Source organism: Bufo bufo, chromosome 7 (genome assembly GCF_905171765.1).
Source record: "Bufo bufo chromosome 7, aBufBuf1.1, whole genome shotgun sequence".
Lineage (NCBI taxonomy): Eukaryota > Metazoa > Chordata > Amphibia > Anura > Bufonidae > Bufo > Bufo bufo.
The window spans coordinates 24,599,388-24,610,976 of record NC_053395.1 but is presented as its reverse complement, the minus strand read 5'-3'; the positions used below and the strand labels follow the sequence as shown (position 1 = coordinate 24,610,976).

Below are 11,589 nucleotides of genomic sequence, written 5' to 3'. Positions count from 1 at the left end.
CACTCGCGTTTTTGACGGATCCGTCATGGATCTGCAAAAACGCTTCCGTTACAATAATACAACCGCATGCATCCGTCATGAACGGATCCGTTTGTATTATCTGTAACATAGCCAAGACGGATCCGTCGTGAACTCTATTGAAAGTCAATGGGGGACGGATCCGTTTCCTATTGTGTCAGAGAAAACAGATCCGTCCCCATTAACTTACATTGTGTGTCAGGACGGGTCCGTTTGGCTCAGTTTCGTCAAGCGGACAGCAAAACGCTGCAGGCAGCCTCCAGAGCGGAATGGAGACTGAACGGAGGCAAACTGATGCATTCTGAGCGGATCCTTTTCCATTCAGAATGCATTGGGGCAAAACTGATCCCTTTTGGACCGCGTGTGAGAGCCCTGAACGGATCTCACAAACGGAAAGCCAAAACGCCAGTGTGAAAGTAGCCTAAAATGTAAGGCCTCTTTCACACGACTTTGTTTTCTTTTCCCCGTTTACAGGGCGTTTTTTAATGTTCCGTATACGGTCCGTATACGGAACCATTCATTTCAATGGTTCTGCAATGGTTCCGTATGCATTCCATTTCCGTATTTCCGTTCAAAGATAGAACATGTCCTATTATTGGCCGCAAATCACGTTCCGTGGCTCTATTCAAGTCAATGGGTCTGCAAAAAAACTGAACACATACAGAAATCCATCTGTATGTCTTCCGTATCCGTTCCGTTTTTGCGGAACCATCTATCGAAAATGTTATGCCCAGCCCAATTTTTTCTATGTAATTACTGTATACTGTATGTGGCATACGTAAAAACGGAACAGAAACGGAAACACAACAGAAACAAAAAACGGAACAATGGATCCGTGAAAAACGGACCGCAAAACACTGAAAAAGCCATACGGTTGTGTGAAAGAGGCCTAACAGTTTGCCCTCGCCACTCTTATGTCAATTTGTATCCACGGCTCAACGCGTTTCCACATCATTACTGATGCCTCATCAGGAGCCTAAAATGTAACCTAGTGTTATGTTGCTATTTGGTGCTAATAAATGTTAACCCTTTGCCAACTATCTCTGGATGGTCTCAGCTAACGAGTGCCTGTCATGATCATTAGAAATTTGCTTCATTTAATTTTTTGACTGGGTGAGTCAATACGACGCGAGAACCATATCCTTACTGACAGACAGGTGAGCCTCTATATATCACTATTTACTTTCACACTAGCGTTTTAGTTTTCCAGTATGGAGATCCGTCATAGGGGCTCAATACCGAAAAAAAAAACGCTTCCGTTTTGTCCCCATTCATTGTCAATGGGGACAAGACTGAACTGAACGGAACGGAGTGCTCCAAAATGCATTCCGTTCCGTTTAGTTGCGTTCCCAGACCGGAGAGCAAACCGCAACATGTTGTAGCTTGCTTTCTGTCCTGTCATGTGGAGCAAGACGGATCCGGCATGACCCACAATGCAAGTCAATGGGGACGGATCCGTTTACTCGGCCACAATCTGCCGCAATAGAAAACGGATCCGTCCCCCATTGACTTTCAATGGCGTTCATGACGGATCCGTCTTGGCAATGTTAAAGATAATACAACCGGATCCGTTCATAACAGATGCAGACGGTTGTATTATCCGTAACGGAAGCGTGTTTGCTGAACCCTGCCGGATCCGGCAAAGATGCTAGTGTGAAAGATGCCTTACCAGTGTTATTGCGCCATATTTGGCTCAGTTCTGTCTGAGGGATACTTGCTCAGTGGGTTGTTTTACTTTCAATCTTAGGGCTAATAGAAAAAAAGATCCCAAGTTTGAGTTTAGAGATGAGCATTAGGATCTGGTGTGAATAATTATCGGGGTTTTTTATGGTCACCTACTTTCACCCTACATTGGAAGTCATTTGGTAGCCCCAATCTAAAAGGGTACTTTCACACTTGCGGCAGAGGATTCCGGGAGGCAGTTCCGTCGCCGGTACTGCCTGCCGGATCCGTCAAAACATGTGCAAACTGATGGCATTTGTCAGACGGATCAGGATCCTGATCCGTCTGACAAATGCATTTTAATGCCGGATCCGTCTCTCCGGTGTCATCTGGAAAAACGGATCCGGATCATTTATTTTTTTAATTTTTTTTTTGCAGTCTGAGCATGCGCAGACCGCAATGCCGAATCCATTTTGACGGAACACTCGGTGCCGATTTCAATGGGAAAATGGCATGTGTTCCGGAATTTTAGACGGAGATAAAACCGCAGCATGTTGCGGTATTATCTCCGTCCTGAAAAGTCAAAAAGACTGAACTGAAGACATCCTGATGCATCCTGAACGGATTGCTCTCCATTCAGAATGCATGGGGATATGCCTGATCAGTTCTTTTCTGGTATTGAGCCCCTAGGACGGAACGCAGTGCCGGAAAAGAAAAATGCTAGTGTGAAAGTACCCTAACAGTCCCTTTAACATTCGGAGAGTTACAAGCTCTCGCCCCATCACTACAGGATACATTTCTTTCTTATTATATCACTTGATAAATGACATCGGTGACCTGTCTTTGCAGTATTCTCCACTCTTGAAGAAATCACATCATGATGAAGAAAGGGAATTACCCAACTGCCTGAAGGTTGAATCCTTTACTTCCTCCAAAGCCAGGAATTTCTATTTTTAGTCAGTGACTTTGATTGGTGCGGTTATTAATGCCGGGTGTTGTCAGATTATTATAAAGAGCAGCTGTCACTGTCTTCACAAGTTTGTTTGCAAGATGCCTCAGGAGACTACAGTCGGGCGCCATCCGTTGGAAGCCAAAGCTGTTGGTGTTCTTCAGCATGGGAAACGAAAGGTAGCGTACCGCTGTATTTTTTTTGTTGAAGCTACTAGTTATAGTAGTAGATCCAGGGAGTTATTCTGAATGGAGCATTTGGGGTCAAGAAGGTCTCTTTCCAGTTGAGGACCCATTGCACAACCACCTCAGAGGGCTTTTATTTTTGCCTTCTTCTGGATGTCCATAGCATTCTTGTTCTCTGTAGATTTGCGTACGTTTTTTTGTTTCATTAACGTAATTATGACCATTGAAGACTCGGAGGTTCACAAAAGTTCCTACTTAAATTGATTCTTCTCCTTGGACAACCCCTACTTGTTAGAAGGGTCTATTGACAATAAGCTGATCACAAAATGTCCCCCTGTAATCTGTGGGAGAACCTGGCAGTGAGTGTTCAATTTTCCTGCAGTGCCTCCAGAGGGCAAAGGAAGCACTACACAATGTTTATTCAAATCAATGGGTTGTAATATGGGACAGGTCCTCCAGAGTGAGAGACGCTCATTATAATGGTTCTCCACTCTGGCCAAGAGATGAGGATCCTGACAGAGGGTCCCCCATCTATTATAATATATAGGGAGAGTCCAATTATGTTATTGCCATGGAAAAACGGGGCCCAGTCCTGGTAGGAGCAGAGATAGCTCCCCTGTCTACAGGGTGTACAACATTAAATAAAATAAGGTTAGAAAGTCAACCCAAGGATCATGAAAAGCAGAATAAGTGCAGACGGGCACTAGTTTCTCTTTGTGTGGGTGGTGGTGGCTCCATTTGAATGTTTTTATAATGTTTTATACTTTTATACTACAGTCGAAATAAATTCCCAATTTTTTTTTTTTTTTTTTTGTTTTGCTGGAGGGGTTCAAGTGGTAATTATACTTGGGATAACACAGACATGAGTAACTATATGAACTAATTTTCCTAACTGGACAACTCTTGGGGTCCTTGTGACAGTCAGAGATGTAACTTTAGTCTATTGTGGCCCATATGCAAAATTTGGAAAGGGCCCCACCTACCATGCACCATCTGTAATAATAGTGTACTTATTTATTTATTTTTTATTCTATTTTGCCAGATTAATATGATATCAATTCTGTGGTCCGACCACAATGACATAGTCATCTACCGGACGTTTGAAGAGTTCAAAAAGATGCACGTAAGTAACGATGAAAAATTATTTTTGAGACATTTTGTCTCGACCATCGCGTGAGGCGTATGTTCTGCCTCTGCAATTATTTAACTAGGGAATGATGACACGGTTGCGCAATGAATGTTCTTGTATTTAGGCGAGGCCATGGCAGAAGCCATGAATTGTGCCACACTTGTCACATAGTCCCATTATGTGCGGTCACGTTATTGAATCACACTTCTTACCATGTGACCTGTCCACCATTTTAGTCATATGTTTTAAATTTGTGTTTTTCATGTATAGTTTTAGATTCCGTTCACACATAAGGAGATATTTATCAATACTGGTCCCCAAAAAAAATTGGCTTAGTTGCTCATAGCAACCAATCAGATTCAGCCTTTTATTTTTCAGAGCTCCTTTGGAATATGAAAGAATCAATCTGATTGGTTGCTATGTGCAACTAAGCCAGTTTTCCTTTGCCTCAGTTTTGATAAATAGTATTTATTTCATGAACTTATGACATCATTGATAAATGTGCCCGTCTTTCTGTGGTTAGAAAAAAACAAAAACAGAATGGCAGCTGCCCATATGTCCCCCATGGCTTAGCTTAAACTTCATCATGACAGAGAACCTCGAAAATGTCTATTCAGGACAGAACTACCAGTCCCATCCTAGATCTATCAGGCCTTGCTGGCCATAGCAACCAATCAGAGTCCAGCTTTCATTTTCCCAATGCAGGTCACAAAATAAAAGCTGGATTCTGATTGGTTGCTATAGGCAACAGTGCTGAAGTCGACAGAGCAAGCAAACAGGGGAGCACTTGCGCATAGCAACCAATCAGCTATCAGCTGTTATTTTTCACAGGCCATATGAAGAATGAAAGCAGCGACCTGATTGGTTAGTTGGTTGTCATGGACAGCTGCTTCCCTTGTCCCTTGCATTAGTTTTGATAATCTTCCTATAGTGTTATCTTCAGTTTATATAGAAAGGATTTGAAGATTTTTAATTTTAACGTATTTACGAAGTGAAATATGCAGAATTTGTGGCAAAAAATGAAGTGCCTAGCAGGCACCACATTTTTTAGACTCTTTTACAGAAGCGCCTGAAAGGGGCTGAGGGGAGTCATAAAATCTTGCAAAATGGCGATATCAGAAAATGTGTGACTTGATTCAAATCTTTCGAGCCACAAGCCACCATGACGATAAAAGTGGTGTATAATAATAAATTAAAATCAAATAATTTATTTTCTTCTTTGTTTATAGCGACAATTAAGAAAAAAATTCCCGTTGGAATCCGGGTTACTCCGAAAATCAGAGAATATGATCCCCAAACTAAGAGGTAATGGCCGCTTCATCATACCAGAGATCGATTGAAAAATGCCAGTGCCTAGGGGGCGCCATGGCTCCATGAAATGAGAGGAAAACATACAGCCATTTTGAACAGAAGGGCCAAGTGGCCAATTCCCACAGCCATGTTTGATTGCCATGCAGATCATCTGTTGAGGCGTATACCACACATGGTCTTGCCATCCAAGTTTGGGCACCTTTCTCCTGGGGTCCTATAGCAACCACCTGGGCCCCCTCTATGGACGGTTTCATTGAAACCAATGACAACCTTTCACCTCGCCCTTAATTATATATGTTTGCTTGATTTTGTGGGTGTCACATGGGCAAATAATTATATCTCTAGTAAATATTAGCCGCAGTCATGTGTTTCCTCATGAGATGACAGACCAGTTTCCCAAAACTATGTCCAGCCACTCCCATGACTCACGTCTTGAATTTCTTCCTCCGCCCTATAGATGTGCCGATCTTCAGGAAGAACAGAAGAAGCAGTCGCTTTATAGAGAGGCTGATGTTACTGGAGACATTTTCCCAGGAACTTTTGAAAACCGACAACAAAATCTCGCAATGCAACGTAGTGATGATGTTTTTCACGCCCACCAACAGTGACCTCAATGCCACCTTCCCCGAAAACAGGTCTGTCTGCTTGCATCACAAAGCTGATACTCTGATGACATCATCATGTCTTCTCAGATGTGTTGGAGACCTCTTATGGACATAAAACACCATCCTCATGGTTGAGGGTCCCCTATTCAGGAACCTCATCTATTAAAGGGGTTTTCTGGTACTTACATATTGATGACCTATCCTCAGGATGGGCCATCAATATCAGATTGGTTGGGATCCGACACTCCGCACCCACTAACCTCCGACACTCCAGCTGTGGTAAAACTACAACTCCCAAGATGCACACTTACTTGGCTGTTCTCATAACTCCGTAGAAATGAATGGAGCATGCTAGGAGTCGTAGTTTCACCACAGCTGGAGTGCCGGAGGTTAGCCATCTCGGTCCTATCATCAATATCTAAGTACATGAAAACCCTTTTAGCTAGAGCGCAGTGGCTACAAGGAGCGTCTAATACCATGGAGGATTGGGCATGTCCATTCGTTATATAGAAAGCACACTGATCTCACTGAGCACCATGCAATACTCGATTTCACCTGCGGAGGTGCTGCAGAGAAACTGTACACTTGCTGCTGGGTTCCCCTGCAGATTATAGTTGATTGCTCTGGATCTAAACTTATCATTGTGGTTCCTTTCTAACAAAAATGGATAGCCCAAAGCAGAAAATCCCTTTAAAGAGGTTGTCCACCAATTTTAAGACCTCTCAGAATAGCATTTTTGGTGATCATACTTACCTGATCGCTCCCCGACCTATTCTGTTTCTCTTAGCTTTGCGGATGTAAAATTCCTGTTTGTCGCAACTGCGGCCTAGTGCTGGCTGCAGAAGTGTCCCCATCTGTCATGACGCAAGGGGAGCAGGTCACCGATGCCACCAGCGATTGGCTGCAGCAGCCTCAAACAGGAAGTTTACCAGAGGCCAGAACCCAGCGCTGGGGGATCAGGTAAGTACGATGACCATCGCGGGTCCTGCCACTCTGAAAAGTCTGAAAATTAGTGGACAACCCCCTTAAGAAGGAATATAAAAAGACAAGATATAAAATACTAAGTAAATGAAATTGAACATGTCTATCTGGTTACAGCATGGTGATAATGCCATCCCAATTAAGAGAACTGCAAAAAAGAGAGCAGCCAAAACAACTATCGCAACCACCAGTCTGTGAACCCATTGTGTCCCAAATGTACTCTTGTATCGAAGACTACGAGACCAAGGACACCAAGAACCGGCCCTTCAAAGTCAAGCGCAATGAAAAGCTGGGAGTGCTGATCAAGGAGAGTTCAGGTGAGATGTTACCTGCCAGTACACGCGAGGTCATAGGAAAGACACCCAGGGTTATTTATCAGACTGATGTTTTATGCTGGAGGATGCACTTAATTCTGAGCAGATGCAGGCCTGGTCATAAATTGAACGCCTCCTCTGCCAGTCCGTGCGCTTAGATCGAAATCTGCTCCAGCCCCTGACAGGAAGCTGGTGTAAGGGCGGCAGATTGTGTGGCAGAAAATTCTGCGACTGAAAATCTGTTCCATTCACCTTAGGCTACTTTCACACTTGCGGCAGAGTGATCCGGCAAGCAGTTCCGTCACCGGAACTGCGTGCCGGATCAGGCAATCTGCATGCAAACGGACAGCATTTGTAGACGGATCCGGATCTGTCTACAAATTCATTGCAAGAACGGCTCCGTCTCTCCGTATGTCATCCGGAGAAACGGAGCAGTTATATTTTTTTTTCACATTTTTAATGTTCTGCGCATGGGACAGATCCGGCATTGCGGTATTTTTAATGCCGGCGCTAATATATTAAATGATCCGGAATTTTGGACGGAGATAATACCGCAGCATGCTGCGGTATTTCCTCCGTCCAAAACACCATTCAGTGACTGAACTGAAGACATCCTGAACGGATTTCTCTCCATTCAGAATGCATGGGGATGAAACTGATCAGTTCTTTTCCAGTATTAAGCCCCTAGGACGGAACTCAGTGCCGGAAAAGAATAACGCAAGTGTGAAAATACCCTTAATGGGGCGTGCAGAAATCCATGTGCTTGCCCCCCCCATTCAAATAAATGGAACTGATTTTCAGTTGTGGAATTTTCGGCCACAAAATCTGCCGTGTGTAATGTCACCCTAAATGTCAATTTGCCAGGCCATATCCAACACTTCCCAGTGTCAAAGGCGGTGTAAAAACACTGTGTGTGCCTCCATGTAGGTGCACTGAATTTTAAATAGTTGGAAAACGGGGCAGAAGCTGGTAAAGGGGGTCATAATAAATGACCCCCTATTGTGTGTCAATGGAATATATATTTACGCTTTTTACTGTACATGCTAGGGTGGTGGCTGGTGGAGAACGAGGAGAAAAGATTAGCCTGGTTTCCAGCTCCTTTCCTAAAGACAGTAGAGGAGAAACAAGACACAGATTCGGATACAGAATCAGATGACGAAGGTAAGCTTTGCACCCCGTTTTGCATTGTATACAGATGTATCCTACTTAAATATTGGCATCTAACAACAGGAACATTGTGAACCTCATTTATGGAAACTTTATTTTTCCCTGAGAATTGTTTCTACCGCTAGGTGGCACATTAGAATTGTATAATACAATGTTATGGTACCCCACTAGTAACAGTGACTCTTCCTGGGAAAAATATTGGGAGGAGATACGAGAAATTATAGCTGTAACGACACAGATAAGATGACCCAATGATCCCAGAGTCTGTGTGTTGGGTATACTGAATTCCCCAGGAATAGACGACAAAACGTCTCTGTGTATTCACAGGAGGTTATTCCAAGCGAGAGTTTTAATCGCTAAACATTGGAGAATCCACCCAATAGACAAGACTATATAAATAGGCTGAATACAGTTTTGCGCTTTGAAAGGGGGGTGTAGGTCAAAAGGAAATGTTCAATATGGCAGGGTTGGCTGGAAACCGTGAATTTGGCTTAATTAGCATTAACAAGAGATTTCATGAGAGGGCAACTATCCCTACTGGGTCACCTATCTTAACTTATTAAGTTATCTATTATGGAAGATCGCATACATACACTAGTATTATTTTTTTATTGTCACGCCCTTTCTGATTTATGACTAATAAGAAGGTACAATTATCTCTCTGCATGGTCAAGGGTGGAATCGGAGTTGGTATGTTGTTATTTAACAATGTTAATGAAACACCCTGCACCATAATAGCATCAAGTTTCTGTCTACATAACTTATACTAAGATGATTTGACTTTATTAAGGTGCTGGTACCACTATGTTTCTAGGAAATTGATGTATAGAATGACTGAATCCTTGTTGTTGTATACAAGTCTTATTTCAATAAAAATGAATCTCTGATTACAAACAAACAAAAAAAACTGTGACTCTTCCAATGCTGTCCCTTGTGGTACCACACTAGTAACAGGGACTCTTCCAATGCTGGCCCTTGTGGTACCACACTAGTAACAGGGACTCTTCCAATGCTGTCCCTTGTGGTACCAGTGACCCCTCATATACTGACCCTTGTGGTACCACACTAGTAACAGGGACTCTTCCAATGCTGGCCCTTGTGGTACCACACTAGTAACAGGGATTCTTCCAATGCTGGCACTTGTGGTACCACACTAGTAACAGGGACTCTTCCAATGCTGTCCCTTGTGGTACCACACTAGTACCAGCGACTCCTCCAATGCTGGCACTTGTGGTACCACACTAGTAACAGGGACCCCTCCAATACTGACGCCTGTGGTACCAGTGACTCCTCCAATGCTGACCCTTGTGGTATTCCACTAATATCTGAATATATAGAATTTATAACCACCCTCTTCTGTTTTCTACCCCAAGCTGGTAAAATGATAACTGATATTATCACACGATGACCACTCAATCACTTTCTTTATCCAGGAGTCCGTTACTATGCGACATCATCTTATGAAGCTATGAGCCGTGATGAGTTGTCCTTCTCCAGAGGAGTCCTAGTAGAAGTCATAGAGAAGTCAAACAATGGATGGTGGCTGATCAGGTAAGACATTAAATTTGGTATTAATACATTCAGTGCAGATACCGTGTTCCTATAATATAGGTTTAGTGGAGTGATTTAGGAATAACTTATGCTCCACTCACATGGCAGTGTTTTGGTTAGAGATTACCATCAGTGATTGTGAGCCAAAACCAGGTATGGCTCTAAAGACAGAACAGGAGCAGATCTTTCCCGTATCCCCGTGGAGGCTCCACTCCGGGTTTTGGCTCACAATCACTGACATGTGAATGAGGATTCAGAGACTTGTCTCCCTCTGGAGGACCTGGAACATTCCTGCATTATACACAGAATGCCTGGTTTCTCTTTTAACATTCCTATACTCGTCTTTCTCAACAGGTATAATGGAAAATCTGGGTACGTTCCAGCGATGTACTTGAAACCCTACCGACACTGTCACCAGCTTGAAAACATGATGAAGCAGGGAAAATCCTCCTCTATGGAAAACCTCTTCAAAGCCAGCAGTACCTTGGAGATGAGCAGACCAGAAGAATCTTGGAGGAAGGACAATCATTTTAATGATGCTAAACAAGCTTCTAAAGGCAAGCTGGACCGAAAAAAATCCAGGTCATTTAGTGGTCTTCTTGTGAATACACAATATGGCTTCCAACACCCTCCTACTGCATTACTACCAAGGCAAAAAGTCGGGGCGGTGATTCCAAGCGCTGGAGCAGAGCTGAAACCTAAGGCAGAAGAAGTCATCAGAGATCCACCTCTTGCCTCCGACCACCCAGAAGCCATAAAAGTGCCGCCCATACCACGTCCGAGGAAGATAAGTATAGAAACTCTAGCCATGGAAAGCACCCCAAAGCCTCATGTCTCTGAAATTACCCCTCGGGTTCCTCAGCGACCCAGACAGCATGAAATTCTCAACAAGTGTACATCTGCAACAAGGACAGCCATCAAGAAAAAGCAGGGTGCTATCATATACGGCTAAGGCTACTTTCACTCCAGTGTTTTTTTTTGGCGGATCCGTCATGGATCTGCAAAAACGCTTCTGCTACCATAATACAACCGCATGCATCCGTCATGAACGGATCCGGTTGTATTATGTCTTCTATAGCCATGAAGGATCCGTCTTGAACACCGTTGAAAGTCAATGGGGGACGGATCCGTGTTCTATTGTGCCAGAGAAAACGGATCCGTCCCCATTGACTTACATTGTGTGTCAGGACGGATCCGTTTGGCAGGCAGCGTTTTGGTGTCTGCCTCCAGAGCGGAACGGAGGCAAAAACTGATGCGTTCTGACCGGATCCTTTTCCATTCAGAATGCATTAGGGCAAAACTGATCCGTTTTGGACCGCGTGTGGGAGCCCTGAACGGATCTCACAAACGGAAAGCCAGTGTGAAAGTAGCCTAAACCCGTTTGTCTGGATACATTCAATTATATCTATTGTTTTTATAAATTATTTATTCAGGATATTTATTATTCTTGTGATTGGATGAACCATATTAGTAAGAACTTGTTGAGCAAGATCCATGTGTACGAGTACTAATGGAAAGAGGGGCAAAAAAAAAAAAGTTACCGTATTTTTCACCCCAAAAAGGCACACTGGCCCATAAGACGCACCTAGGTTTTAGAGGACAATGAGAATTTTTTTTTTCATTAGACCTCAGTTCAGACCAATGTTAATCAGCCCTCAGGTGACAGCCCCAATGTGAATGACCCCCAATCAGACCTTGGATAAGAGCCCCCGTGCCT

The 11,589-nt window shown here is 43.5% G+C and overlaps 1 protein-coding gene across 1 annotated transcript; it reads left to right on the top strand.

Annotated features, from left to right (window-relative positions):
• The first annotated feature begins 2,708 nt into the window (after positions 1 to 2,708).
• LOC121007645 (NADPH oxidase organizer 1-like) lies at positions 2,709 to 10,942 on the top strand. The gene is made up of 8 exons (XM_040439724.1): positions 2,709 to 2,808; positions 3,857 to 3,937; positions 5,173 to 5,248; positions 5,712 to 5,889; positions 6,958 to 7,157; positions 8,202 to 8,315; positions 9,755 to 9,872; positions 10,227 to 10,942. The coding sequence occupies exons 1-8, from the start codon at positions 2,731 to 2,733 to the stop codon at positions 10,822 to 10,824; spliced, it is 1,443 nt and encodes a 480-aa protein (XP_040295658.1). The 5' UTR covers positions 2,709 to 2,730; the 3' UTR covers positions 10,825 to 10,942.
• The last annotated feature ends 647 nt before the right edge of the window (positions 10,943 to 11,589 follow it).

What these genes read in the sequence shown, in the direction of transcription:
- LOC121007645 (XM_040439724.1), top strand. Translation starts at nt 2,731, where the DNA reads ATGCCTCAGGAGACTACAGTCGGGCGCCATCCGTTGGAAGCCAAAGCT. An exon ending in GCTGATCAAGGAGAGTTCAG is followed by an intron (nt 7,158 to 8,201) that starts GTGAGATGTTAC and finishes TGTACATGCTAG; the next exon opens with GGTGGTGGCTGGTGGAGAAC. An exon ending in AATGGATGGTGGCTGATCAG is followed by an intron (nt 9,873 to 10,226) that starts GTAAGACATTAA and finishes CTTTCTCAACAG; the next exon opens with GTATAATGGAAAATCTGGGT.